Source organism: Suillus clintonianus (genome assembly GCF_016758775.1).
Source record: "Suillus clintonianus strain FC179 chromosome Unknown DEU56scaffold_31, whole genome shotgun sequence".
NCBI lineage: Eukaryota > Fungi > Basidiomycota > Agaricomycetes > Boletales > Suillaceae > Suillus > Suillus clintonianus.
The window spans coordinates 175,830-202,383 of record NW_024539255.1 but is presented as its reverse complement, the minus strand read 5'-3'; the positions used below and the strand labels follow the sequence as shown (position 1 = coordinate 202,383).

Sequence of the window (26,554 nt, the reverse complement as noted above, 5' to 3'; positions counted from 1 at the left end):
TTTCTGGAGGGGACAGTCTTGAACCAGCGCACTCATGGGTTGGATCGCTGGAAAGAACCATCTCGCATTCCCGGTTTAGGGCCATTACAGCCGCTTCGCCATTGTACCATGTTTCATAACCCTGAAATCAAAGTAACCACACACCCACCTCATCCACCTTCCACCCTTCCACCTTTCACCCTCCAGTGTCCACAACGTTGTGGTTGGTGGACATGAGCCATGTCATATAAAACGTAGGCATTTCCTCTGTGTCGTTATCAATTTCCATCTCTTGCTTATTATGCAGTCAATTCAGACTAACAACTCCCCTTTGAAGGATGAAGACCATCCTCCCCCTACCCTTGACGTCCTGCGTGACATTCTGTTCACCACGATCGTGCCCTCTGATATCTTCACTCCCGAATGTCCCAGTCCACCTGGCTTTAAATTTTCAAGTGCTGATGAACTTTACGACGCCCTTAATCTCGACGTTTTTCGTTTCCGCGAACAGGTACGAGTATGGTGCTCTCAACCTGGTATGCAAGCTAAATACACGGTGCAGGAACCTGACTTCTACTTCACTGACCTTTTCACCGCGCAATATGATTCGGAAGAGGATGCCAACAACATTAATGTCAACTTGCACTATTCTCCTGACCTGGTATACCCACCATGGCCCGTGCCCGCTGGAATCAGTGATTTACTTGCACGCGATGATGCTACCGCTGAAGTCCTACCGACTCCCGATTATACCCTCACTTCATTCGGATCGAACGAGCCACCCCTACGAGCCACTATCCCTGCGGCATTCCTCTACTACATTCCGAGAAAATATACCGAGGTGGAAAGCATCGTCCCAAAAATGGTCCATCAAAGCCTCGTCGACCTCCACTGCGGCATGCCGATGGATCCGATGCCTGTCTTTACCATGCCTGACACCCGATCGTATGCTCAATTCATCAACAATTTCTGCCAGCACAAGGACACAGTTACCTACCGGTACTACTCCAAAGTCCCTCGCAACTCATGTTTCGCCGACGAACTGATACGCCCGAGGATCTATCCTATCGAGCTCTTGAAATGGCTTCCCAACTACCTCGAGACATACAAAGATGCGTTCCCGCAGCCACTTCCAATGGTCGTAATTCGTGACAGCGAAGTCATTTCTATGAACCTACCAGGGTGGTTTATACACGGCATAATCTTGCACGTTCTCCCAATAACCGAACATCCATCAAACGACGAGAATTCAGAAAATCCTGAAGATACTCTATGGTCGATGGCTCTCAAGCGCGGCGTTTCAGTCTCATACAGGCCATATACATCGATCGAAGGTCAACCGAGGGTTGTAACGTCTCCAGTCCAATTCGGCAACATGGTTTACTCAGCTGAAGAACTCACCTATTTCAACTTTGCTGTCAACGTATTCATGGAACTTCCAAGTTTGCCAGGGCTTGGATTGAATGAACCTGCAGCGGCGTATAAAGGTGCGTTTATACTTCACGTTATCGACATTCCTATGGACACGGCATGTTGGGCCGAATTTTCCGAGGATCGGAAGATGGACATCTACGACCGCGCACCTCAGTTGTTCGACGGCCTTCCTCCTTTCTTGAAGTGCCCGGATTTTCCGGCTGTCAATCTGCACTTTCAGAATTGGGATATAAATATGCTTGGCGTCTTGGACGATCTCAAGTTTGGGACGGTCGAGGACGTTACTGGTGTGACCGTTGCAACGAATGGGAACTAGGATCGTTACGCTGGACTGGCCGGGTGGGCTTCAACAATCTGTGGCGTGCGTTTTGGATGATCTTGCATTTAGGTCCCTGGAACGCCTGTTAACGACATTCCACCACGAATCTTGTCTCTTCTCCGTTGCGTATGGTTATGTATGGACAGTACCTATGGTTATGGTTGGACTATCATTATTGTTGACCGGACTTTTGTATGTCTATGAATGAATTTGACATTGTTGATGACGCAGCATAAACATCATTTCCTTGAACGGTTTTCGATATACTTGTGTGCTGGCGAAGGCTGCTGCACGATGGTGTCTGACGTGGTAGCTTGTGATATGTTCCGAAATCCGACCGCCCGCGCCAGCTAATGGCTTACTGTTCACAGGCACATGTTCAGAGGCGCTCAGGTGCTGAGCCGAAGGAGGATGTCTCAGGGCTTTGTCCTGCTTGTCCTCAACGTTAACCATTCCTTGACACCGTCATGTCTCTCGAGCCATTCATATCCTTGTATCGATATGCTCTCGAACCGATAGCACCTTTTAGCTATGTTGGCATCAGAGTCTCCTCCATCGAACTGGTAGCTGCACTCCGGCTTTGCAGCATGCTGAGACAGATCAGGGAAAACTTGCATGCCAAGCATCAGCGCAGCGTTGGCGATAAATCCGCGTCTGTGGAGGAGAGGTCCTTCCTAAGAGACGCATGCACCTCGCTCACGGTCAAGTTTGGAGGAGAGGCTATCATAGGTACTTTCCAACTGTCGAACCTGTGTCATGCATACTGATCCCTTTCCACGCCTAGGCCCTCTACTCGGTGTTCCTCCATCTTTCGTGCTCTCAGGTGTTTCCCCTGGTGTGTACATCGCTGCACAGGCGATTGTAGAGTATATCCCTGTCATACCATCCATGTCGCTCACCACTGAGCTTCCGCTATCTATCGTCGACGGATTCACCCGCGCGTTGCTTCTCTGCAGTCTCATACCCAAACCCGTCATCACCCACGCGTCTCCCGTCATCGCGTCTTCCCCATGGACTCTCCTGCTCTCCTCTCTTGTACGTAGTCTTCTCCCAATCTTCTCGATCTCTCTAACCACCCTTCCACACCACAGGTCATCGCTAATGGAGGCTTCTTCATAACCAGCATGTTCTCCTTCCTCGAGCCCACCCCGCTCACACTTACCACCCCTGCCGCGATCAAGCCCTACGGCTGGACAGCCACGGACCTTTGGTGTGCGCCATTCATCACGGGGCTCTATGCCCTCCTCACGCACGCCCAGCCATTCTGGGCTGAGCTCCACAGCGTGATATCCACCGTCCTCGGAAGTGTGGGTGATAAAGTGGAGCCCATGGACCCAGAGTCCGCCCGTGCGCTGTGCGCGCTAATTCTCGCGGGAATGTTCACCACCCGAACCGCGAAGAACTTTGGGCTTGTCTGGAAGAGGAGTGAGTTCCATTAGTTGATCTTATTCTGGATCAGGATCGGTACTGATGACTTTTTTTGACTCATGTGCAGGTGTTGCTGAGAAGATCAAGATACAGTGAATATCCAAAGTGATAGGAAAGAAACACGAAACCTTGGTTTTGTAGCGAACGCGGAAGATGTAGTCATGCAAGATATTTATGAATGAGATAACCTTGTTTTTGTTGCAAAGCGTTAGGAGACTGCTGGCAGCTCCACCACTACTGCACGGAGAGCGTATGCTAACGATTCCTTGGTGCGTATCTTAGCGACTCACTTGTTCTTGAGCTTCAGTGGTTTTGATAACACTGGTATTGGCATAGTTCGTCTGTGACTGCCACTAAACTCTTCACAAGTTTTCGAGCTCAGCTCCTGTCAAATCAGTCGTTTCATAGTGTTTAGGCTTACGGTTTCATCAGCTGCTACTCTGACGATGTCGGTGCTCTGCCGGTATAACACCACGGACTATTAAACGTACCTCAGCGTCGCGCGGTGGCTGAAAGCGCTTCCTGATGACGGAAAGCCGAACATTGCCATCACGCTGATCGGAAATATGACCGACTTGAAAGGCAACAGGATGGTTTGCACTGAGGATCAAATGCGACTGAATCACTCGCTGATGATTTTTGACAGGCAAATAACCTTTTATTTATCGAGACTTCGGTGCAGGACGACTTGGCTGTCGCTTCAGCTTTCAGATCTGTCCTTCAGGTAATTTTATTCCTTTGTATTAAACAGACCCTTCCACTGAGATGTGTTGTCAGAGGTTCACCGCATCAAGTTGCTTGGGAAGGCATCCTAGTAACATCGTCCTCGCATAGCGCTAACATTTCCGCAACTCGAACTGAATCAGGTAAAAAACGTAGCCCCCAATACCTTTGCGCACTGATCAATGAGAAATTTATCGGTGTACTTCTTATGTATCAGGTAAAAACGGAACAGAAGGGTACCAAAACTTATATCATCGTATTCACAGTTTTACGGGATTGCCTATCATAGCGGTCCTTGCAATTGTTAACTCCAGAGTCACAAATCAGAAAAAGCCTGGGTACGGAGCCCGTAAGCCATGGAAACAATCAAATGGAACCTTGGGGTGGTGGTCGTATACTGCGTTCAGCCATACCGAGTTGCTGTTGGACACGTCGAGTTATAGCAGTTCCGTCATTAAAGCTTCGATTTGTCCTGAGCGGAGGGTAAATGTGGTGGAAGAGTATTTTCACAACTTTTCGGGCTCTCAATGCACTGCTGGACAGCTCGGACAGAAAATTCGTGGCCCCAGTAAAGGCAAGTATATATCGTTCATAAATGTCATGTAGATTTGACAGCAAGGGGCATAAACCCAAAATCACGCTGGGTATTCACTGAATCTTGATCTTTTCTGCGACGCCTAAACAAACAAAAAAAACATCAGTAGCGATCCAGCATAGAAAACAACTTATGGAACACACTCTTCTTCCAAAGAAGCCCGAAGTTCTTCGCAGTCCGGGTGGAGAATATTCCCACGAGAATGAGCGCGCACAGCGCACGAGCAGACTCGGGGTCCATCGGTTCAACTTTACCGCCAGCGCCTCCGAGGACAGTCGAAATTACACTATGGAACTCAGCCCAGAACGGCTGGGCGTGTGTGAGCAGGGCATAGAACCCCGTGATAAGCGGGGCGGACCAGAGGTCAGTGGCTGTCCAGCCATAGGGCTGAAGCTCAGCGGGAGTCGTCAATGTAAGCGGGGTGGGCTCAACAAAGGAGAACATGTTCGTTATAAAGAAGCCGCCATTTGTGATTATCTGTACTTGGTAAGAATGGTTAGAGGTACGAAGATGGGCATGGGAATGAGAAGCGATCACATACGAAAGAGGAGAGCAGGAGAGCCCACGGGGAAGATGCGACAACGGGAGACGTGTGGGTGATGACGGGTGGTGGTATGAGGCTGCAGAGAAGCATTGCGCGTGTAAATCCGTCGACAAATGATAGAGGGAGCTCGGTGCTGAGTGACACGGACGGCAGGACAGGAATATACTCTACAATCGCATGTGCGGCAATGTACAATCCGGGGGAAATACTGGAGAGCATGAAAGATGGCAGAATACCAAGTAGAGGACCTGCACATAGGGAGCGGTCAGTATGAGCAGCGCTGGGATCTCCTATACAAAAGGTTAGTAGTACCTATGATAGCCTCTCCTCCAAATACAACTGTCAGCACGGTGCATGCGTCTCTCACGAAGGACCTCTCCTCTGCAGGCACGAGTCTATTCTCTCCAGCGGTTCGCTGATGTTTGGCATACAAGTTTTCCCTCATCTGTCTCAAGGCGACACAAAGCCGGAACACTGCTACCAGGTCAAGGGAGCAGACGTTGGTACCGAACCAGGTAAATGGTGCTATTGGCTCAAGAGCATATCGATACAGGGATATGAACGGCTGGAGAGACATAGCAGCGTGGGAATGGTTGTAAGCGAAGCGCTAAAGGGCTTTTAAAGCTGGGCGTTTCATTTAAGTCTCAAGTTGACAGTCCGCCGGCGTCCAGCGTACTACATGCTTGATTTGAAAAGGTATCTGCAGCAATCTGCAGGTTCCATTCGATTGCCTAGTGAAATGCGTTGGTGCCGTGCCCTCTCAGAAGGACCTGCAGCTCATACGCAACAACTTGACAAAAAATAAGATTCTCACCGACGACGAGAGTGGCTTGCGATGGACGGACTTTACCCCACCTGCTACATCGAAAGGGTCCAAAGAAAATGTGTTTGAGCCCCTCGGTCGCATCATCGCTGAAATTTTGGAAGAAGTCCCACATCGCGGAGTGTCCTTCCTAGCGAACCCAAACGGAACGCCCCTCTCGCAGTGCAACAATACTTCCACGCCTGATGGATACCTTGTACTTAACATCAAAAAAAACCGAGCCCAAGATACATTGGTTCGATATTGCTGTGCCATTCGAGTTCAAGAAGGAAGATACCAGGTCTCTCCGAGATGTAAGTTGTTACAGATCTTGTCGGCGTCCGCTCACTGAGCCTGCTCTAGGACGAAGAGAAGATAGTCTGGAGCCTTCACAGTATCATGCGCGAGGATCTTCTTCGTCGTTTTGTGTTCGGTATCACAATGGAGGACACGCAATTGAGACTGTGGCTCAGCAATCGTGCGTTCCTTGCGGTTACTGAACCTATCAACTTCTTCAAGGTACGCAAACATATCACGCTGTGTGTCAGGGTGCTAACAGGCATGGTACATTTAGAACATCGATGGCGTTATCTCGCTCTTTTACGCTCTTGGATCTGCGTCTGTGTGTTCTACCATGAAAGAGCTCGGATGGGACCCCACTGTCGAGCGGATCCGTGATGGGGAGGGTTTCCAATACAAGTTCACTATCGGGGACGAAGTGTTCACCACTACACATGAACTTGCAATCTATGGCGCAGACTCTATGGTTGGGAGTGGAACTCGCGTGTACGAAGCTACGGACGCCGAGGGAAAGAAAGTTGCCGTCAAAGATTCATGGAGAGAAGCTGGACGTCAATCAGAGGGCGAGATCCTAGAAAACATCTTGGCTTCCTGTGCGGAGAAGCTGCAACCGGAGGAGTTGGCGGATGCCAAGGGGCACTTCGTTGGAGTCCGGATCTGGAAGGATGTCATAATCGACGAAACCCGAGACGAGACGCTGGACCCGATGGTTGCAGACGAGCATAATTGTACCTGGGTGTCCATCGATCTCAATTCCATCTTCTCCGCGACTGCCTGTATTCCCACACAATTGGACGTTATTGCACGAAAAGACACTGGCATCCCACGCAGAGTCCACACTCGCACTGTCTTCCATGATGTCGGAGTCGCTGTCAAGGATGTTACCTGTTTGGCCGATATTCTGACTTGCTTGTCCGGCGCACTTCTTGGTGAGCAAACCACTGTCACTCTCCTTTCCTCAGTCGCTCATTCAATCTTAGCCTTGTATTATATGCACAAAGCAGGCTGGGTTCATCGCGATTTCAGTGTCGGGAATGTAATCTGGGTCGGGGGTATCGGGAAATTGGGTGACTTCGAGTACGCGAAAAAGACAGATTCAAATACTACTCATGATGTTCAAACGGTAAGATTATTTGAAGATGATTTTTTTCGCTATTTACACTTCGACAGGGAACAATGCCTTTCATGGCGCTGGAAGTAGAAAGCCAGCAGTACCTTTTCTACTCAATTCCCGACTCCCTCCTATTTGCAACAGACCTCCCGCCCAAACCTCCATTTCGCATGAATTTCCTGCATGACATCGAATCCGTGTGGTGGGTTTCTACCTGGATCTTCTTTTATCACACAGACACAAAAACGGCGAACACCAACCATTCCTTTGATACTCAGTGGCAACAATTCCAGTTGGCCTTCCCTGGTACGGTCTACTGCGCATTACGCCATGACTTCTTCAACAACCTTAGAGAACTCCATAGGAGTTGCCAAACTGTTCTTTCAAAGACGTGCTTGGATGTTTGCCGTCGTATTCCTCATTTCGCAAAAGCTCTCAAAGATGGCTATCGAAAGGCGGAGGCAGTTTATCCCTTGCTAGCGCTTGACGACACTCTTCTGGAAGATATGCACAGAAGTGCTGCAGAATTTTTCAGTGATGCGCAAGAACGTGCTGGGGTCATAGAACTTTGTCCGCTCCCCGACTTGCTGAAGCAGAAGAGGCTCAGACCGGGAGATGAGGCATCACCTCCGCCAAAAAATCCAGGGAAGAAACCTCGACATGATTGATTTTTTGTTGTTTGTATGAGAAAGAACCGAGAGATTATCTGGAAGGTGATTGAACTGTGCGTCGTCGTTGGACTAGTTGCTAATTAGCATCATGCCGCTAGTAAGCAGGGAGTTTTCTCCCGAACCCTAATTCAGACGTAGTGGTGGGGTCGAGCTGCGATTACGTTGAGGGAACAGTGCTGTCTACAGTAAGGCCCCTCCTATCGGTTGGTTCTGCATGAACTTTTCCATGCACCAAAACCTGCGTTCTATATGATGCACTGGCAAGGGACAATATAGGTGAGGAGTTACGGACCTCTTGGAGACAACTTGCCCAAGGGCCAACATCGTGTTCATGCGTCTCAACCTAGATTACTGGGGCGCGGTGCGCCTTGACACATGTACAAATTACAAGCGGTGCCATACTAATCAATATCTGGAACTATGGGATGCCCATGCGGCTGCTTTTCCAAATATGTAGAAGAACGCAACAGAAAATTGTATTGCGTGTCATCACCCTGAATAGTATCTGGTCTCAGCAATCTGACACAGTATTGCACTGATGTGACTCACGATCATCATGTAAGGGAAGCCGTGTTCAAAAGGGACGATGCTTTCCAAATACTTGATCTGCTCAGGTGTGAGCGAAATTGCCAGGGACTCGAGGTTGGCCTCCAAATGCTCCACTTTTCGTCCACCAATAATCGGGAACACATAGGGCGTCTTCTGCATAAGATATGCAATGGCCACTGCTGTGATGTGCTTCGCACCGACTTCTTTCGCAACCTTCTCTAGCGCTGCACTCATGGCCCTCTCCATCTCATTGCGTTCCCAATTGGCACTCATGATCGTGCGGCCTTTCTCTCCCGTCTGCCGGCGGCGCTCCTCTTCCTCGTCAGTTCGAAGTTTTCCGCCGGCAAGGACGTTCCAAGGGGCAAGCGCAAGACCTGTATGGATGAACGTGAGTTGAGGCACCATAGAGTGAGGAACACTGTTGACCTACCTTCGGAGCGGGCCATTGGTATGATATCCCGTTCAAAGTCTCTGCTCATGACGTTCCAAGCACCCTGGTATATCACAAATGGTGTTTTTCCATGATCGCGAGCATACTGGTTCGCTTTGGACACAACCCAAGCAGGAGTGTCTGAGATGCCCTGCCAACGATATATGTTAGCGAAAGTTGATGCCAGCATGAAAACGGAAACACCCACGAGATACAACACTTTCCCTTGTTGCACCAGCACATGCAGACCGTTCATCACCTCTTCGACGGAGGTGTCCCAGTCCCACCAGTGCACGTACAAAATATCGATGTATGAAGTCCTCAGCTTCTTCAAGCTGGCATTAACGCTGATGTGCATTGACTTGACGTTATTGCCGGTAAATGATACCTTCTGGCGGATGGCGTCGTTGTTGTGCTGGTAATTGGTCGTGTACTTGAAAATTTATGTATCAGCATCGAACAATATTAATCGTATCTCAAAGCTACCTTCGTAGCGATCACGAGCTGATCACGGATGCCCCGTTCCTCTGCCCACTCTCCAATGATTTCTTCAGAGCTTTGATCTTGGCTGCGAAGTATATCAGCGACGACGACGAATTGAATAAAACGCGATACGCACTAGTTATTAGCGGTGTCGATGAAATTCCCCCCAGCCTCGTAGAAGGCATCGAGGAGCTTGAACGAGGATTTCTTGTCCATACTACCCATCCCGTACTTCTCCCACTTGTCACCGATGCTCATGGCACCGAGCTGCAAGGGCGAGACGTGGACACTCGCATGAGGGGACAATGCGCGATACCGCGCTAGCCTAGATGATGGCTTTGGCAAGGGTGCCCAGAACGAGGTTCTTTCACTAGACATGATTGTAGAGTCGATCGAGGTATCTGACGTTGTTAAACTGCAGTTTGTCTGAAGGGCCAAGGCTGGCAACATTTTATATATTCTTTCAGCCTGGCACTTCGTCAGCACCATCGTGCGATCAATGAGATGCCCGAGAAACGCGTCGGTGTTCTGAGTAAGATCAGTGCCGCGTAAAAACGCGAGCGGCCGCGTACTATTAATATTAGAATGTGCGCTAGTAAGATGAGTTATAAAGACATACTTTGTCACAAGCATGTCACGGCTATCACCGCTAATCCGGCATGAACTTAGGTATGTTAGACAGGTCTACACGGAATGCAAAGAGGTCAGAATAAAGGTGTCATGTTTCTGATGGGCCAGAGCAACGAAGAGACCCCGTGGTCATAAGATGCATCAACCGAGGAACACTCAACGCGAGTGTATCGTCTAATAAGTATGTCCATCTTAGCGGTGAAAAGACCGGAGCATCCTCGGGAAAAGTTGTCTTCTAGTTCACCCACCGAGTAACTGCGTTCGCAGCGTGCAGCCTCGGGTGACCGCGGTGATAAGACTACCAGCTCGAAAGGTTGCGTTATCTGAAGCCACAAGATCAGACCCAACGGTGTTGAGCAGCTAGACACTTACCCAGCACATGACTATTTCCTTCTCGGTATGAATGTATTGCAGCTTGAGGTTTCTAGCTTGCCCAGGTATCGCATTAGGTACGATCTGGTGTAAGCAAGCAAAACGAAGCAATGGAAGTTTGCCATTAGTAGGCTCGAATACGTTGCGGAGAGGGGCGATAACGGTATGTTGTTTGCGAAAAGCAGATGAACGATCTGCCTCGCAGAACTATCGGACAACGTGTGATCAGGTTTAGAGCGCGCTGACTTGGATAGCTCAGCTTAATCAGTGCCTTCTGAATTCTGATTGATGGCTTTGACAGTCCGCTCCTGAGTCTCAGCATACAGCGCACATACTAGTAGCATTTCACTTTCAACTTGAATGCGACATGAGAAACGAGTCAATTGATGCGGAATCGTAAGGTATATGCAAAAACTCGACGTCAGACCGATCAGCATCACTGTGAGGCCGAAAACCCAGCCACGGCATTTGGTCCGAGTCTGGGGAATTCAAGAGGAATCTCCAACCACACGGCATTTTGCCTGAGCCCTGGAAGTATTTTCGAGCCCTGTGGAGCCTTGCAGGTGAAAGTGTACTTCTCGCGAGGTCTTCCTCCTTGCTTGCCATTGACACGACCACAACCTGCAAATGAACACTGGAAGACTATACACTTCTCCGATGCGCTGGACTTGATCCGATTCCACGACGTTGAGCACCCACACTGCGGACACTGTATAGGAAGTTCATTTCCCCACGGACGAGCATTGGCATGAGCGAACGAGTAACGAGTGCATTGCAGCGGCGCCGTTGGTTCACAGTCCTCAGTCATCAGAATGACCTCTGTGTGCATACCCAATCCTGATTGATCAAGGATGCCAGGGAATGCTTCACGCACTGACAAAACTTCAATAAGGACGGACTGAGCGAATGAGATCAGAAGGCGGGTGATGAAAGCCGGGCGGAAGTGCTTGGCGGTGAATGCAATTGCAGATGGAAGCTTGTGCTTGACAACAGACAAACGCAAACCACGAAAACCTTCAGGTTGAGCGACGATAGCTCCACAGCCCAAATAAAACAGGGTTGTGTTCTTCGCACGTCGAATCACTTTGCACCACGGGTCGAGTAAAACATCCATAAACTGGGGAAGTTAAGCATCTGACAGTAATGAGGCAAATGAACATACATTAGCAACAGTGGTGGCGATGTAGCTTCCGTTTTTTGCCTTGTTGTAACCAAGAAATGGGTCGCCGTTCTCATCGTTTGTGTAATTAGAGATTGCAATGGACACAGTCTGGTAGTTGCGATCTTCCATTACATCGTTCACAATCGTCTCGCACCGCTGAGAGTAGTCATCGATCTTGAAATTAGTACCAAGGTCAAACACCATCTCAACCATGCGGAGGCCGCCATTTGGAAAATACGGTGAAAGGTAAGAGTGGAGCGCGTCAATTGGGCTCGCAGGGGTCCCCGAGCCAACAAGCTTGAAATGGATGAGGAGGATGGGGGTCGAAGATATTTGGGAACGTTTCGATAATTGCAGCTGGCCAAGAATGGGCAGGAATGACGAGAGAATGGGATTGCCATCCTTAAAAAATCCCTAAGCGTTGATAATTGAGTGGAAGGCAGTGGATAGATGTGAATAAATCCACATACATAATACGGCGTGAATTCATCTGACTTCTTATCGAAGGCGGTATGGCAGTGGATGCAGCGAAACTTCACATCGGGCTGTGTAATATCCTGCAAGCAGTCGTTCGGAATAACCATGCACCGTGTGCACATGACATGAGGACAGCCAGGCTCATCACATTCATAAATGAAATCGGCTGGTCCCATTCCGTCTCGACAGAGCACACACAACTGTGGAAAGGTATCAGTCCAGTCTTGTGTTAAATTGACTATCACTCACATCATTTTTTAGCAGTCCTGCATGGACATCCGAGTAAGATCGCGCCGTTTCAAGGACCTGTGGCAGTGCTGCTACTTTTGCAACTTGTTCAAGTTTCAGGGATGTCACATTTACCACCTCCAATTTGACCCTAGTAGCTGTCATCCTACCAAGCCCTCTTAGAGGCGTTTGCTTGGTACGTGCCATAGCGGACTGCTGAAAGCGAAGACCTGGGGGTGCTTGATCAGGAGACCAAGTGTTGGTTTTTGTTGGCTGAACCGTGACAATGGCCCTATGTAGCATATTGTAAAGCATGGACAAACAACGAAAGCGATTTAGTACTAGTAGTTACCTCGGTCCTCGCCATCTTCAAACAAGAAAATTCAAATAAAGGAGACTCGAGATTCTGCACCTTGTCGGCAGCAAGAGCCTTCGCGTAAAGGTTTCGAGCCAAATAGGCCTTACTTCGGTGCGCAAAAAGAGGGTCGCATAAGGGGTCCAGCCCCGCAGCAACCGAGTACAGTTCAATTTATAGCCATCTCGTGATTACCCACACCAATGGCATCATCTGCCTTTGCGACACATCGCATAGTGCGGCAGTCATGCGTGAAGGCTCATCGACACCAGAATGAGTCTCGATGTTAAAGTCGTCAGAGATGCTAACACGCTCACCGGTAGACCATTCGAGGCAGCTGCTCTTCGCATCCTCGTCAAGCATACGCATCATGTATTGAAGGGATTCGACAGCTTCGATCACTCGATCGGCGCGGAGGAACGCCTCGCAACGTCTTTTGTTGACGGTTTGCCATAACGAATCCAAGTCCCAGCCGACGCACGGCTTCGTTGCGACGCACCACTGCTTCAGTCAGGGTTCCAAAAGTGCTCTGTGAGAACAACAGTCGTCGGCTATACTGGGAATGATATTGTTGAGCCGATCAGCGGCTTCACTGCAGTGTAGTACCGCCCATCCTCGAAAGCAATTATTGCAAGCTGCACATGCAGAAACGACCGACAGTGTATTTCAGGTCGAGCCATCGAGTGATTGCAATGGTAACAAGTCACAAATACATACACATTTGAAGTTTAGAGGTCCCTTTTTGGATTTCCATGATGCTGCCTGAGTTCGCTGGAAATGCAACTCACAAGATTAGTCGGAACTGTATCTAGTAAGATCACTGTCGACTTTCAAGACTACGTCAACACGACTCCCAAAAAATGGACGACGATTGAGAAGTGCGACTGACGTCTATTGTGGCAATAACTGGTACCACCCGTATTCAACATTTCCAACGTGATTGTTCCAGTAAAAATACATTGGTTCTCACTTCATTACGGTCCGAGTTGCGGATGAATTACAGTACATCTTGTGCCTCCCACCGCGAGTGGCGTAACGTAGCAGTACTCCCGAATTTCATGAGTGCTTCTAGACGTTTAAATGACTGCGACGGCACTTCTTGCTGCCGCGAGACAAGCCCATGCAGCAGTTTTGCGACTTCGGGATGTTCACGCAAGAATGGAAATGTGGTGTCGCTCATTCCGGCAGCGTAGATCCGTAGACATAGGTCGGTTTCAGGATGGTTTGGCACCCCCGTAGGAAATGTGGTGCTAAGCTTCGGGTCCACATTGAGGTCGAGAAGGAGAGCGATGTAGGGGAGGTTTGATGAACATTCGATCGAAGTATCCTTGCGCGTGATAAACGACAAGGTTGACTCGTTGCAATTCTTCCCCGCTTTATCCGAAACAAACATCTGCGACATTCGGTCGCCATCATTGGAGCCCAGGTTGGGATCGTCAAAATAGATGGGAATCATCTTATCGACGAGCGGCTGCAGGTGGCAGCATTGCACCGCACTCGTGCGATGCCAGTGTCGCAAGGTCCACTCTTGGGCGTCGCATCTGGCGCTGTGAAGAAGTACCTAAGAGATTATACCGCTTGACAACGAGTAGAAGCTCACCTCGACGACTCAACGTCAGCTAGCTTAGAATCTTTCGGCGATATAAAGTTTTCCATAGGGAGCCAATGTGAGAAATTGATGAATGCATGCTGAAAAGCTGTCTGGGCATCCATGCCCGCATTTGACCAGAACTGATCGCCGAAAAGGTATTCCAGGAAATCAATGACAGAGACTTTCTGGCAGTCCATCAATTCTGCGTCCGCTGTTCCATTATAGTATAGATCCGAGATCGTGCCTTCGGAAAGATGACTGCGAACGTACATGTCCTTGGCAAGAAGCAACAAAAGTCTGCTGGCCAGCTCTCCGCTTTGTCCTGTTTCGACCATCCCTCCATCAACCTTTGCCTTCAAAACCTTCAAAGAATCCGGCAAATTGGTATTGGTCCCATGGAGTAGAATTGCCGCAACGCAAGATAGAAACGGTTCCGATGGATAAGCCCATGACCTATCTTCGGTCGTCGAAAAGCATACGCGCAGGTGACTAGCCACTCCTGTTTCGATATAAGAAACAGGATTTGCATGACCGAAGCAAATGTCAAGACAGAATCTCTGAGACAGTACGGCCAGAACCTCGTTTGTGTCGCGAGGATTAAAGTTTTTGGACTTGCAGAGTTTCCGGGCAGCCAGCACCATAATCCCACTGGCGTTCAGTTGGTACATGAACGACTTCCACCTATCATGCTGGTCAATGAAACTGAACATGAGCATAAAAACAGGAGGACGAACAGCGGACGACCGAATCCGACAATATGATCGAACTTTGCAACATCATTAGCCGATATACCAGACAGAGAGTCCGCATTTTGGTCCCAACCAAGATATGTATAAGGCTGGAATAAAAGGTGGCCAGTTATTGCTACGCGCGAGGAATCATCTGCAACATTGTGTGAAAAAAAATGGAAAGGGGTGACGCAGAAGATGTACTTACGGGTCACCTGAGGAGTTGAAAAATCGGCCACTTGTGATGTCGTGGATGCAAAAACGACCCAGACTGACGCATCATTCTTGTGACAGTAGGCGTTGATTGTCCTGCCAAGAATATGGGATGGACGAAACCCCTTACTACTCATTTTGCTCAGAGGGTGGGCTTCATCTAATGCGATGACGAGTTTTGGGGCGTCGCCCTGGGGAAATACATGTGGCATTTTCAGCATTTCAGTGTAAGCGGCAACGACGAATGATGCGCCTTGGTGTGAGGTAAGGTGGCTGCTATATGCAAAACTAAACATTTACCTGTCAGAGACACCCTCTCGAGTTTTTCAGCGGTCTCTTCAACTACTGGCGCGTCGCAATTGACATCGCCGCTCTCTTTGATCTTGCCAAGGATCTGTTCAAAACTTCAGCCTTAGTCTGTTGGTCATGACCATTATCGCCCGTGCTCACCGACTGATATTCAGATTGAACTTTCTCAAAGAACTCCGTACGAGCTGTTGAGCGCATGTCGCACATCTGATCGTTCCAAGACTTGATTGCAGCATCAGCGCTGCCAGAGCCCAATGAACGTAGCATGGGGCTCAGATCTTGCTGGAGGGTGTGGAATATAGCTGCGAAGAGTGCACAACAACGAGCAGTATACTCGGCTTGAGAGCAGTCCACGTATTCCGTTAATATACGCGCGGGCACTAGGTCTCGCTTAGGGAAGCCTGTCTCGCGTGGTTCACGAAGGTTCATGTACAGCACAAGAACACCTTTCTTCCGGAGCTAATTCGATGTTTTAGCCCTCTCATACAAGGACACATGTTATGCCAGTGAGCCTGAGCCTGACCTCGGTCATCAGTCTTGATTTCCCCGTACCAGAACTTTGTATAATTGAACAGAATTTGGCAAAGTAAGGTCTAGCGAGGCCGCGTGCTCTGAACATTTCGTTGTTGCTTTTCAGGTACTGGTAAAAACCGTCCACCGCCTTCCCGATGTAAGGTCTGACGAATGATTCATAAAGGAAGGCTGGCTGGTCCTTGTCTAGGATGTAACCGGCGTAAGATAGAGAAGTAGATACCACAGGATGAAACCTTCTCAGAGACCATGAGCTGGGGCGTTGCCCGATTCGGGTAGTGTAATCTGAAACATTTCTGCGTTTTCGACAATTGTCAGCACAGACAGGGACACAGTGTACAGTGTGACAAATATGGAGTGCACAAACACTCACTGAGGTCAGCAATGTGGGTGAAATTTGAGCGCGTCTCGCAGGCTTTGCGGATTATGTCCCGTACTTGAGGGTGTTTATGTAGTTCGTCCACTTTGATCATGCCATAATCGACTCGAAGGACATTCCTCAGGTTCTCGCGTTTGAGAAAAAGGCTTGATTCATCCATAACCCTCCTGACGATCGTTTCACACAGCCAATCCAGCATACCCTCAGTCGGATTGAGCATAAAGTCCAAGAGGCCGCGAACTTGTTCGAGTATGGCTTCCTCGAGCTCATCACGTTGTTTCGATGTGAGCGGCAGGGGTGCTACAGGAAGATCCAGTGACTCTGACATGGAGATTAGAGCGTTCTTTCGGTGATGAACAGTCTGTACTACGAGTACCACGAGCAAGAACTATAAGTGCGGCACCAAATAGGATGATGGCACGTGCCATGATTCACGTACTTACTTTTAGGCTCGTGACCAGCCTGGCGTATATCATACCGAGGTCTCGGCGATTTCCTGATGAACATTGCACTTCTTTCATCGATTCCATTATTGTATGCGTTATTTTCGCTGTGCAATGTATGTTTATTGGTCCAGGCAGATGTTAAGGCCAACTAACGATCCGCAGGCTATGCAGATAAAGACGCGGGTCCATTCTGGACTCAAGGAGGCACAAAATATTCTACACAAAAATATGACAAGACATGCAATACAACAATTGAACAGCCAGAGCGGGAAAAACAATTGCAACAATAGCAAACATCAACGATATCTAAAAAAGACAAGTCGTGAGCGAACGGACACGAAAGAAGTGTAGCAACTTCTCGAACATGATATCACAACTCAAAGTATGCCTGTTCGCACCTATACTCAGCAGCAGCTTTCAGAGATGTGAGATGCGTGTTGACTTCATCCCACTCCTTCGTGTGCATCGTAAATCGGTTAACTTGGTCGACGCATGGGAGCACGTCGAAAATGATTTGAGCCACAGCTGCGGTGTCTGATACGGGAGAGAAGGTGTCAAAGTCCACCGTGTTTAGAGAGGTGTGTCGTTTTTGGTTGAAATCGATTTTGGTGTCCGCAGGATCGATGAACATTCGCAGGGTATGCAGGCGTGGACACAAACGGATCGCTTTGAATAATCCGCGGAATGTAACGGTAGAAGGATGAAGAGACGAGCCTTCGATTTCGAGAGTGCGCATGTGCGGCCAATTTGACATGGCTTGCAAGAGAAGGTCATTGTCAAGGTAGATATAGGAGAAACGGCAAACGAGCCGCAGGGTTTGGAGCTGTGTGAAACAAAAGAGATGCGGAATAGCTGTGAAAGAGCTGCCTTGATGATATTCGAATCTGGGACCAAAGCTCGTAATGGTGATTTCGAACTGTTGCAAGGTCTGGCATGCCTTGGAGTGGGAGAGCGGGGAGAGCGCACAAAATAGTCCCTCAGCCTCTGCCAAAGACATAAGGTCGGTTTCCATCTTGAGCTCTACCAGCGAGGGGAACTGTGAGTGTTGCATGACTGCGACAATGTATGCAGCACTGTAAACGCGGAAAGAGAGAGCCGTGACGTTGAGGAATTTGGAGAAACTAACGATACGTAGGCGAGGAGGTGAACTGTAACACTGCACTTCACGGATTGCCACTCTGACTAGGGTAGGGATGTTGGAGAGGTGCTTCCATGCTGCCCAGTCGAGGGCTGGACAAGACAGAGTTGAAAGCTGTTTGCACAGACGGACACTGTCAGACAGTAGAGACAACGATTCTGCTGTGCTCGCATCAAAAGTTATGGATAAGTGCTGCAAAGCGGCACAGCGGGTCACGATCGATTTCAGATCTTCATTGACCTCATATAGAGAACAACGGCGCAGCGTGTGGGACATGAATAGGTTCAAATATTTGCCAGTAGAAACCCTCCACGTCAACGACTGCAACCTCGGGAAGACGCATTTTTCGATGGGGACAACTGAGAGAAGGTGGAAAAAGTGATCGGATGGTACATTCAATGAACGAATCCGTGCAGAGTGACGCAAGAATTGGTGGGCCTCTTGTGCAGATAAAGGTTCGATGCCTTTTGACCAGGAGTACTGGCGCTATTTGTTTGCTCGATCAGCCAATGAAACGAACAGAACGCGACTACTGACCATTGGACCACTAAAATATATCAGTGAATGTAGCCTCGTTACACAGCCTAGTAGTGGTTCTAACTGGTCTACTTTAGCCCATAGAAAATCCATCGAGGGTTCGTGGAAGGATCTGCATGTGGTTGCAAGCGCTGCAATGGATTTCCGAGCCAGTGCTTTTTCGCTTGTAGACGATGGGTTCAGGATATGATTCACATGGGAGAGTATTTCAAGGAAGATGTCGGGAACGAGTAGAGCTTGATGCATCTGTTCTACTGCCGTTCGATGGAGTATGTAGTGCTGATCAAGATGGTACTGTGTCGACAGACATGTACAAACAACTTTGGGGGTCGTTGATTGTAATCGGTGCCCCCTGGATCAGATCGATCATTGATGTGTTGGACTGATACGCCACTACCGTTCTCTACGTGGTAGTCCGCATGGATTTGCGCATGACAGATTGGCATCCCGTGTGATGAATCTAAGGTCATTGTCCGCCGTCGTCACGTATGCAGTGGGCTTTGTTGACGAGCTTAATGCCATGGCCGTTTTTCTCAACCAACCAATTTTGTTTGATGGAAAATGCGCTACCTGTAAGCCCTAAATATTAAATGTCAAACTGTTCATTAATGGTATCTAGTTCACACGGACTTGTTCACTCCTGTTTCGTGTCTCGGTTTCTTGTTCCGAATTAACGGACGAGTCCCGATTCTAGTGCGTCTTTTTCTTGTCTGCGTGATTACAGCAAGTTTCTGTGATCTGTAACGTTACCATCATAGTTGTGTTTTGACTCTGGTGTTTTCCAATATGCCGCATTGAGTGTCATGAGCCATAACGAGGCGGGTTATGCGCGTGCGGCAGTCTGACCCAGTGACTTACATCCACAGAACGGGTTTTACAACCTGGAGGTACATGTATCGGCCACATTTGACGGAAGAGATCTTTCAGCCACCCAAGCGAGTTTCTGTAGTGACTCTGCCATGTTCGTCGTACTGGTAATGGGGCAAGGAAAAGACTTCGTAAATAGGGGCATTCATATACAAGTTGAACCGACCTTCCTTCAATGTTTATGAAAAGTTGAATCTGAACATAAGAAGATTCCTGCTAGTGGCCAGAAAGGTTTGAACATTGCAGGATCCGAGTCGTTCGCACATACTGGCAGCACAACTTGAAGCAATTCTAAAGTTCTGGCGGAACTGTGGGACGCAATGCGTAACGTGCAGACGTCGTGTGCATTACAAGATGCGTGTAACTTATTTAAAAAGAGTTCAGAGAGCATCATGAAGATGATAGAATACTTAAAACGGTGCGAATCGCACTTGGAGAAACGAACAGAAACAAACACCAAAACCCAACGGCTGCATTTTGGTCTTGTGTGGTGCTCGCTCTTGGTTGGGAACACGTACCAGACAAGACTCAAGAGCGAGAAAGCGGGGGACAAGATCGAGGTCGGAGCAGTTTAAAACGCGAAGTGAAGAGACAAATGAATGAACAAAATGTATAAACAGATCACGTGAGGAGAATATGGGTGTTTGCCTCATCGTCATCAAACCTGTGTGGTCTCTCAATTACCTTGTTTTTCACCTCCTGAAGAGCGCGTGTACAGTTTTTCAGGGTTTCTGTGGCTGCTTATATCTAGCACCCGTTCCTCAGAAGTAACGGAATAACGCAGCAGCTGGTTGGCGTGACTCCGTATTTGCCATGGCCAGCTCGTTCTTCAAGCCTTGGAGCGCACAAAGACACCAACCATTACTATCCATTCCAGCATACCTGACATTGACCCTATTGCTGCTCTCGTCACCCGTCGCATCAATATGGCCGTTCCAGCCGAAACGTTTCACGAAGAATTCTCTCATCGATGCGGGCTTGGTAGGCATTAATGACGGGGACCGGATAGTCGCATTTGGAGACTTTAATGGGGACAAGTTGTGCGTGACATATGCGTGTGTCTGTGGATGATCCATTAAATTTTTCGCCCCAATAGTTTGGACGTTCTGTCGATAGACTCGGACCAACAGACGTTGTCTGTGTACCTCTGGCGACACGGTTAGACAATCCCTCGGTGCACCCCATAAATATTAACCCTCTGATCACTCTACTCCCGATAGACGCGTTTTCATTTGAGAAGGTCTCATCAATGCAACATCCGAGGCCAATTTACAATGTCATCCCAGGCGACTTCACGCACGACGGCAAGCTCGATGTGCTCGTCATGAGTGCAAACAGCGCCTCTTCAAATAGGCTAGACATGACGCTCTACATAGGTAATCACGACGGCACGTTTGGTGAGTCCTATCTACCTCACGCCGAACACTCCACCATAATCGTAATTTGTAGCATCAAACACTATTTCAGCCCCATCTTCGACGCTCTCAGAACCTATACCAGTTGACATCGACGGAAACATGCAAATTGACTTGTTGGGTACTGCGTATTCACAAGGGACTTATTCGGGCCCCTTCACAGTCTGGCGAAACACGTGGAATGCGTCGCAGAGCTCCCCAACGCTGTTCGAACTGTAAGTGTCTCAGGCTGCGCGCGGCATCTTTCGGCTGACGGTGAGATAGTACTGACCCTCCATTTACTGGAAACCAGTGCACGCTTGCCAACCCTCATAGCAATGCTGTGATTGATCTCAATGGAGATTGTTTAGCAGGTACGTAGAATGGCTGGTGATACCGTATGTCATCTCAACAATTGTGTTTGAAGATATCTTTCTGGTATGCCAGGATAGTTCGGGAAAGAAGTCATTCCAGATCTGGGTCAACAACAAGGACTCAGGATTCTCGTTAGCCCAGAGTGGTGACCTGCCTTCTGGGACGCAGGGGATATCTTTTGCTGACGTCGGTCTGTCCCCCCTTTTCACCTCTCTGACCCATACCAATCAATAGACAGATAGGGATGGCACCATCGACATGGTATTTCCCTCATGCTCATCCGTCTCCAGAGACGGCGTGGGTTCTGGTTGCTTTATCAACATAGTATACAACCAACAATTGCCACTGTGCTCTTCCCCGACATCCCCCGCGACAGACAAGAAAGGAAATCGAACGTGTCGGCGACCAGAGGAGTTGTGCACCGCCGACCCCAAGTTCAAGTTCGATTTGAGTACAGGAAGCGATAACGACGTTCGTCGCTGCTTATTTTTTTGCATTGCATAGCCTTACTTGGTATACCCCAGGCATACGTACAAATACCACTCTCGGACCTTCTGCCCTCCTCTCCTACGAGCTCTCTTCTAGTCCTCGATACCACATACTCTCCATCCATCCCTCTGCCCATCAAGCTCGGAGATGCAAACCTTGATGGTTTTCCGGACGTCCTATTCATTGTCTCGAACCCCGATTTGTCGCGTACACCCAAGTTATTATTTTCCGAGCCTTGCACCAAGGGCCTGGGAGGATGCGACAAAAAGGGGAATGGCAGGAGAGGTTTCCAGCTCGTCACGAAGGGCGCCGAGCCCTTGGAAGATGTGACGGATGCGCGTGGAGTGGCGTTTTTGGATATGGATGAGGATGTGAGTTTTGATATTTTTCTGGATGGTATGAGGTTGAATTGACCTTTACGCAAGGGTACACTGGATATTGTCGTACAGCGAAGTGGGCACCAGCAGCAAGGCACTGTGTTGTTTGTCCAGAACAACTTTTACTATGATGCATTCTTTTTGAATGCTATAGGTGAGCAAGATGATTTCTTCGTGACTGTCGTGCACTCATCTGGCTCAGTGCTCAATGGTGCATGTAATAATGGTTGGTGTACGGAGTCAAACGGTTCGACGTATTCTGTGAGTGTTTTCCTGATCTGGTGGGGGACAGTACTGATGTACCTGATGGCAGCCCTTCGGCGTGAGCTACTCAGGTGCTTCATATAAATACACAGTTCTCGACACCTCTGGCCGTCGTACCGCTGCTCAAGTCGGACAACTTCCTCAAACTTCTTACCATGCTCTTCTGACGCCATATTCATTCTTCGGACTCGGGCGCACCAACAATTACATCGAGAACCTCTTTGTTGGATCAACGAAGCACACGCAGGAACACTTTATCAATATGGAAGGTGTCATCCCGAACTCGCGTGTCGTTATCCATCCTGCTCTTGGTGATGGGGCATGGCGAAGGGAGCTGTTCCTCCGGCCAGGTGCTTGGGTCCCGTGGGTAACGCTAACAGTCGTGGCCGCAACCTTTATTCTGGCAGGAATCGTCTTCGTTCTACATCTGAATGAGAAGAGGGAGGATGAGCTGGAGCGGAGAAGGGCATCGCATCATATCAACTTTGATGCGCTATAACAGTGGGCGTACTCTGCTCACGAGATCTTCACGTTATGTGTCACTTGTATATTACATTGGATGCACGATCTATTTCATGCTATATTCTTCTGATAGAATGTGGACTGAAATCAGGCCCTCCGCCCTCCTTCACAGCTTCGCTAGCAACTCCCACTTGACGTCCTTGCCCTCGCCCCCAAGCTTCTTCACCTTACCCTCGGCTTGAAGCTTCCCCAGGTGCTGGTCCACGCTTCGCGCAGCAGGCTCCCATAAATTCTGCGGGTAAGCAGAATATATCGTGGATACAATTCCCCACGTAGACCAAGGCTGTCCCTCAGGACTAGGTTTCTCAATGACGCTCACAATCTGCGCCTCTCTCTCCATACGATGCGCGATGTATGCACCGATGAGCTTAGGACCCTCAGCGACGACAGGGCCATGCCCAGGGTACAGAACAGTATAATCAGATTGAAATGCGAGGAGCTTGCGGAGGGAGGAGATATAGGTTCCTAGGTCCTCAAATACCGCTGTTCCCTGGCCGAGTACGGTGTCGGCTGTGTAGAGGGCCCGGTCGTCAGGGATGTGGAGGCAGATGGAGTCGGTGGTGTGTCCTGGGGCGTGGATGACTTGCATGGGCGAGGGGGAGCCTGTTATGGGGAGGAACTGGCCGTGTGCGAGGTCGTGCAGGAAGGCACCGTTGGCGGTAGGGGTGTATGTACCCGGGGGTGGGGGTGTGATAGTTGTATTAAAGCCAGATGCTACATGGGGGAACTTGTGGATACGAGGCGGCTTGAACGGAGCAGGGGTGTTCCGCTCATCCCACATTCTCTGCAAGAGCGAAAGGACGGAGTTAATTCCGCCTGTGTGGTCCTGGTGCCAGTGAGAGATGACGATATCGGATATGTGGGGTTCATTTGGGTTCGTGAGTTTGCAGGTGTCGGAGAGGGCAGATTCGAGTTGTGGGATGTAGGCTTCTTTGCCTTCGCCGGTGTCGATGAGCGTGTAGGGGTTGCGCTCGCCGATAAGATAGGTGTTTGTCCCTGCGGGGTCGTTGGGTTTGAGCTTGGACTTGGAAAGGAAGTGATGAGTCGTTACCTTGGAGTGTGAATTTACCTGGGTTCTGTGGAAGATGATACTCATGAGAATGACTCGTCAGAAGCGTGCTTTTCAAGGATGACACTCACCTGGCCCAATACTCTCACTACGCGGTCGCTCAGCTATCCAGGCGATCGCAAGTGAGACTAGTCATGGAGTCTCGGACGTTTAAACTCACCCTGGTAATGGACGCCAAGACCTCGAGTGTTTCCATGATGGGCGTCTGGCCACTGCCTGCCACTGCCGGTTCGCGGAGATACTCTTATATGTCAAGCGCTCAACTTTGATTCCGGATTCCGGAACTACTTTCACACATGTACACTGCCTGCAACAACCAGGTTAAACTTAAAGCTTAAAGTCTCCTATTATGTGACTCCAGATCTGCTTTCAACGATGAAAGCATTCAGCAGGAAGAGCATGAAAGTGGTCCGTAAGATCCATGCATTGTCCTTCTCTCACTCTAGTTCTTCCGCCAAGGTCACACCGTACATCCATCGGCTGCCAGTGGAAATCCTACAACAAGTCTTCTTGCTCATCGTTCACAACGCGCCAGGCTGTCCCAATATCTTCTCATACGGACGTAATACCATTTCGGTCGACGTTTCCAGCCCTCCCCTAGTCTTGACCAGGGTGTGCCACCTTTGGCGAGTCGTAGCACATTCAACGGCAGGTGTCTGGTCGCGCATCCAGGTCATCCTCCCCGGGAAAGTTAAATCGTACAAACCATTCCTTCCACATCTCCTCCAGTGTTGGCTGGCTCGCTCCGGTAGTCTTCCCCTCGCCCTTCATATTGTTACCAAACCTCGCTCTCGCCGCAAACAATCTTACATACCAACACCAGTGACAAGTGATCTACTTCTCAGTATCCTCCTTTCTGAGATACAGCGTTGGGAAACTGTGGTTATGCCACAGGTGTATGACTGGAATTTTGACTTCGACACGCCTCAGTTGAGATACTTGGCATGTTACTGGTCAAATTTTTGCCAATTCAATGCACCAAATCTTTCCCGCCTGTCCATCCACAGTCATTGTTTCCAAATCACTCCTATTTGCAAAGATCTACGGCATCTGCAACTCCAGACCGTTTCCGCATGTACTATATGCTCCACTATAGCCATGTTCCCTCATCTGGAGATCATCGTGGTTGACAGTATGGTCTATGGTGATGATCCTCCTGCTAGATGTGATTCGGCGACGCTGGAATTGATGACCCTCCCCCTCCCCCCCTCCGTGTGGGATCCCGACTTCCGGAATGAGTTTACCGACATGTTCAATCAACTTCATCTTCCCGTCTTGCGGAAATTGACTCTGGCTGGATTACCAAAAAAAGGACAAGTCAAATGCCTTTTAACGGCGCTGGCAGTTGCACCGTTTCAGGTGCCGGTGGTAGACTTTCAGACGGACGCACCGCTGAGCAAAGCTCAAATGAACAAAATCGCGCCTTTGTTCTCAATTGTGGGAGAGGTTACGGTTTGTGGGTAAGTGCTCTGTTGTCTCGCCCCATACACTTGGTGATGCAAACCTTGTCTTCTCTAGGAAATTGGCGCAGATCAACGAGTATCGGCATTCACGAATGGAAAAACTGAAGCTATGTTTCTCGAGATAACTATACCTCAAGTACGCGTCGATGAATTCTGCCGTGCCTCGAAGTTTCAATTCGCATTTAAGCAATGTCATCAGTCACATCCTTGCCTTGGGGTAACGTACGACAAACTACCAAGTGAATAGTTGACGTTCAGCGTACTAATGGGTTAGTCGATCCACAGTGGTGTTCCTCTAGTGTTTCATCCAGTGTATCCTCCAATGTATCCTCCGATGTGTTTGAAATGGAACTGGCATCCGAACTTTGGCTAGCGATTTTCGGTCGTCGTCTTTCTCCAACAATTCAAGTTCTGAGGGCCTGTTCTACTCGCCTTCATTGATTGTAAGGATGTGTTTAAATTGATGAAAGTCATTTGTTTACTGGAGCTCATGCAAGTATACGCATTGGAATGATGGATGCCTCTATCAAGTCCTCTATATAATATTTCCTCAATCGTGCGCACCTGCAACTCAAGCTCATGTTCCAGCCAGGATTATCATGCCTGATCGTCGACTACACACCAAGGATATTCTACGTGCGCTTCAAGAATCCTGCATTCCAGAGAGGCACGACGGTCATACGTGTGAGCGGCAGAGATGTCGCACAGAGTATACAGTACACGACTGATCGTCATATTGCGAAATCTGCAACAACTAAGTTGTAAGTATCAAGACGGTCCTAGTACCAGAAATTAGAGTGAAGGAACAGGGACGGATATTCTGCTCGCTGCTCATCTTTTTCAACGCTGTACTGACGGCAATCAGATTCTCCAGTGGACAATTTGAGCGTGCCAGGAACGTATTGAACGCCGCCTCATCATGATGGGGCCACGGCCGAACACCGCGAATCTTGGCATAAAGTACGCGTAGGTTGGGCAGTGAGAGAGCATCGAGGAAGTCGGATAATTGGGGCCTTCGATCTGTAAATCCAAAAGTCATACGTAAGGATTGAAGTTTGGAGGGCGTGAATGACTCCAAGGCCTAGCTGTGGTGGAAGGACATGTTAGTCTTTAATGAGGTGAGGTTGGGAGCTAGCTGGAGCAGGTGGAGAACTGCGTTTGCTTGATAAATCGATCACAACATCTGTCAAGTGGGCGCATACAGGACTGAAAGAGTACAAGTCATCGAGGTGGAACGGCGGCCTTTTTACTACTACTTTGAGACAGCGCA

At 49.1% G+C, this 26,554-nt stretch overlaps 10 protein-coding genes across 10 annotated transcripts; 4 read left to right on the top strand and 6 right to left on the bottom strand.

Annotated features, from left to right (window-relative positions):
• The first annotated feature begins 1,966 nt into the window (after positions 1–1,966).
• On the top strand, positions 1,967–3,433 carry DEU56DRAFT_801207 (uncharacterized protein). The gene is made up of 4 exons (XM_041353135.1): positions 1,967–2,461; positions 2,517–2,767; positions 2,824–3,157; positions 3,228–3,433. Exons 1-4 carry the CDS (start codon positions 2,200–2,202, stop codon positions 3,254–3,256), a joined length of 876 nt encoding a protein of 291 aa, XP_041208954.1. The 5' UTR covers positions 1,967–2,199; the 3' UTR covers positions 3,257–3,433.
• Positions 3,434–4,439: 1,006 nt separating this feature from the next.
• On the bottom strand, positions 4,440–5,628 carry DEU56DRAFT_801205 (uncharacterized protein). The gene is made up of 4 exons (XM_041353134.1): positions 5,335–5,628; positions 5,020–5,270; positions 4,622–4,955; positions 4,440–4,560 (listed from the first exon to the last, which is right to left on the bottom strand). The coding sequence occupies exons 1-4, from the start codon at positions 5,597–5,599 to the stop codon at positions 4,532–4,534; spliced, it is 879 nt and encodes a 292-aa protein (XP_041208953.1). The 5' UTR covers positions 5,600–5,628; the 3' UTR covers positions 4,440–4,531.
• Positions 5,629–5,738: 110 nt separating this feature from the next.
• Positions 5,739–7,938, top strand: DEU56DRAFT_801200 (uncharacterized protein; the record flags this gene model as incomplete). The annotated part of the gene is made up of 6 exons (XM_041353133.1): positions 5,739–6,041; positions 6,067–6,138; positions 6,188–6,343; positions 6,399–7,053; positions 7,105–7,247; positions 7,295–7,938. Coding segments are annotated over 6 exons (1,938 nt in total), but the record flags the coding sequence as incomplete, so codon positions are not given.
• A 310-nt stretch (positions 7,939–8,248) lies between these two features.
• On the bottom strand, positions 8,249–9,832 carry DEU56DRAFT_801193 (NADP-dependent oxidoreductase domain-containing protein). Its single transcript, XM_041353132.1, has 6 exons — positions 9,505–9,832; positions 9,372–9,453; positions 9,094–9,318; positions 8,886–9,036; positions 8,456–8,829; positions 8,249–8,400 (listed from the first exon to the last, which is right to left on the bottom strand). The coding sequence occupies exons 1-6, from the start codon at positions 9,744–9,746 to the stop codon at positions 8,308–8,310; spliced, it is 1,167 nt and encodes a 388-aa protein (XP_041208951.1). The 5' UTR covers positions 9,747–9,832; the 3' UTR covers positions 8,249–8,307.
• An 873-nt stretch (positions 9,833–10,705) lies between these two features.
• Positions 10,706–12,797, bottom strand: DEU56DRAFT_330613 (uncharacterized protein). The gene is made up of 4 exons (XM_041345702.1): positions 12,259–12,797; positions 12,003–12,209; positions 11,533–11,946; positions 10,706–11,487 (listed from the first exon to the last, which is right to left on the bottom strand). The coding sequence occupies exons 1-4, from the start codon at positions 12,550–12,552 to the stop codon at positions 10,807–10,809; spliced, it is 1,596 nt and encodes a 531-aa protein (XP_041208950.1). The 5' UTR covers positions 12,553–12,797; the 3' UTR covers positions 10,706–10,806.
• Positions 12,798–13,589: 792 nt separating this feature from the next.
• Positions 13,590–16,700, bottom strand: DEU56DRAFT_980388 (uncharacterized protein; the record flags this gene model as incomplete). Its single annotated transcript, XM_041359780.1, has 8 exons — positions 16,213–16,700; positions 15,957–16,150; positions 15,573–15,892; positions 15,425–15,516; positions 15,120–15,377; positions 14,918–15,065; positions 14,193–14,864; positions 13,590–14,139 (listed from the first exon to the last, which is right to left on the bottom strand). Exons 1-8 carry the CDS (start codon positions 16,256–16,258, stop codon positions 13,590–13,592), a joined length of 2,280 nt encoding a protein of 759 aa, XP_041208949.1. The 5' UTR covers positions 16,259–16,700.
• A 169-nt stretch (positions 16,701–16,869) lies between these two features.
• On the bottom strand, positions 16,870–18,814 carry DEU56DRAFT_330559 (uncharacterized protein). Its single transcript, XM_041345701.1, has 3 exons — positions 18,465–18,814; positions 17,154–18,413; positions 16,870–17,095 (listed from the first exon to the last, which is right to left on the bottom strand). Exons 1-2 carry the CDS (start codon positions 18,708–18,710, stop codon positions 17,160–17,162), a joined length of 1,500 nt encoding a protein of 499 aa, XP_041208948.1. The 5' UTR covers positions 18,711–18,814; the 3' UTR covers positions 16,870–17,095; positions 17,154–17,159.
• Positions 18,815–19,978: 1,164 nt separating this feature from the next.
• DEU56DRAFT_801170 (uncharacterized protein) lies at positions 19,979–22,740 on the top strand. Its single transcript, XM_041353131.1, has 11 exons — positions 19,979–20,371; positions 20,428–20,489; positions 20,552–20,728; positions 20,781–20,961; positions 21,011–21,099; positions 21,153–21,290; positions 21,339–21,571; positions 21,625–21,960; positions 22,015–22,120; positions 22,169–22,227; positions 22,280–22,740. Exons 1-11 carry the CDS (start codon positions 20,145–20,147, stop codon positions 22,727–22,729), a joined length of 2,058 nt encoding a protein of 685 aa, XP_041208947.1. The 5' UTR covers positions 19,979–20,144; the 3' UTR covers positions 22,730–22,740.
• On the bottom strand, positions 22,741–24,054 carry DEU56DRAFT_801166 (beta-lactamase-like protein). Its single transcript, XM_041353130.1, has 4 exons — positions 23,982–24,054; positions 23,893–23,925; positions 23,804–23,828; positions 22,741–23,748 (listed from the first exon to the last, which is right to left on the bottom strand). The coding sequence occupies exons 1-4, from the start codon at positions 24,015–24,017 to the stop codon at positions 22,859–22,861; spliced, it is 984 nt and encodes a 327-aa protein (XP_041208946.1). The 5' UTR covers positions 24,018–24,054; the 3' UTR covers positions 22,741–22,858.
• A 142-nt stretch (positions 24,055–24,196) lies between these two features.
• On the top strand, positions 24,197–25,409 carry DEU56DRAFT_912247 (uncharacterized protein; the record flags this gene model as incomplete). The annotated part of the gene is made up of 2 exons (XM_041357383.1): positions 24,197–25,281; positions 25,340–25,409. The coding sequence occupies 2 exons, from the start codon at positions 24,197–24,199 to the stop codon at positions 25,407–25,409; spliced, it is 1,155 nt and encodes a 384-aa protein (XP_041208945.1).
• Between the last annotated feature and the right edge of the window lie 1,145 nt (positions 25,410–26,554).

Bases quoted from the DNA above. Each gene is read 5' to 3' on its own strand.
- DEU56DRAFT_801170 (XM_041353131.1), top strand. From the start codon at position 20,145: ATGGCCAGCTCGTTCTTCAAGCCTTGGAGCGCACAAAGACACCAACCA. The intron at 20,372-20,427 runs GTGCGTGACATA...TCGCCCCAATAG, and splicing joins GACTTTAATGGGGACAAGTT to TTTGGACGTTCTGTCGATAG. The intron at 22,228-22,279 runs GTGAGTGTTTTC...ACCTGATGGCAG, and splicing joins CAAACGGTTCGACGTATTCT to CCCTTCGGCGTGAGCTACTC.
- DEU56DRAFT_330559 (XM_041345701.1), bottom strand. From the start codon at position 18,710: ATGCATCAAGCTCTACTCGTTCCCGACATCTTCCTTGAAATACTCTCC. The intron at 18,414-18,464 runs GTCAGTAGTCGC...GCAAACAAATAG, and splicing joins TATATTTTAGTGGTCCAATG to CGCCAGTACTCCTGGTCAAA.
- DEU56DRAFT_801207 (XM_041353135.1), top strand. From the start codon at position 2,200: ATGTCTCTCGAGCCATTCATATCCTTGTATCGATATGCTCTCGAACCG. The intron at 2,462-2,516 runs GTACTTTCCAAC...TTCCACGCCTAG, and splicing joins TGGAGGAGAGGCTATCATAG to GCCCTCTACTCGGTGTTCCT. The intron at 3,158-3,227 runs GTGAGTTCCATT...ACTCATGTGCAG, and splicing joins TGGGCTTGTCTGGAAGAGGA to GTGTTGCTGAGAAGATCAAG.
- DEU56DRAFT_801166 (XM_041353130.1), bottom strand. From the start codon at position 24,017: ATGGAAACACTCGAGGTCTTGGCGTCCATTACCAGG. The intron at 23,926-23,981 runs GTGAGTTTAAAC...TCGCCTGGATAG, and splicing joins TCTTGGCGTCCATTACCAGG to CTGAGCGACCGCGTAGTGAG. The intron at 23,829-23,892 runs GTGAGTGTCATC...CATCTTCCACAG, and splicing joins TAGTGAGAGTATTGGGCCAG to AACCCAGGTAAATTCACACT.
- DEU56DRAFT_801193 (XM_041353132.1), bottom strand. From the start codon at position 9,746: ATGTCTAGTGAAAGAACCTCGTTCTGGGCACCCTTGCCAAAGCCATCA. The intron at 9,454-9,504 runs GTGCGTATCGCG...TATACTTCGCAG, and splicing joins ATCGACACCGCTAATAACTA to CCAAGATCAAAGCTCTGAAG. The intron at 9,319-9,371 runs GTAGCTTTGAGA...TAAATTTTCAAG, and splicing joins AGCTCGTGATCGCTACGAAG to TACACGACCAATTACCAGCA.
- DEU56DRAFT_801205 (XM_041353134.1), bottom strand. From the start codon at position 5,599: ATGTCTCTCCAGCCGTTCATATCCCTGTATCGATATGCTCTTGAGCCA. The intron at 5,271-5,334 runs GTACTACTAACC...CCCTATGTGCAG, and splicing joins TGGAGGAGAGGCTATCATAG to GTCCTCTACTTGGTATTCTG. The intron at 4,956-5,019 runs GTATGTGATCGC...TACCAAGTACAG, and splicing joins CTCTCCTGCTCTCCTCTTTC to ATAATCACAAATGGCGGCTT.
- DEU56DRAFT_330613 (XM_041345702.1), bottom strand. From the start codon at position 12,552: ATGCTTTACAATATGCTACATAGGGCCATTGTCACGGTTCAGCCAACA. The intron at 12,210-12,258 runs GTGAGTGATAGT...ACCTTTCCACAG, and splicing joins CAGGACTGCTAAAAAATGAT to TTGTGTGTGCTCTGTCGAGA. The intron at 11,947-12,002 runs GTATGTGGATTT...ATCAACGCTTAG, and splicing joins ATGAATTCACGCCGTATTAT to GGATTTTTTAAGGATGGCAA.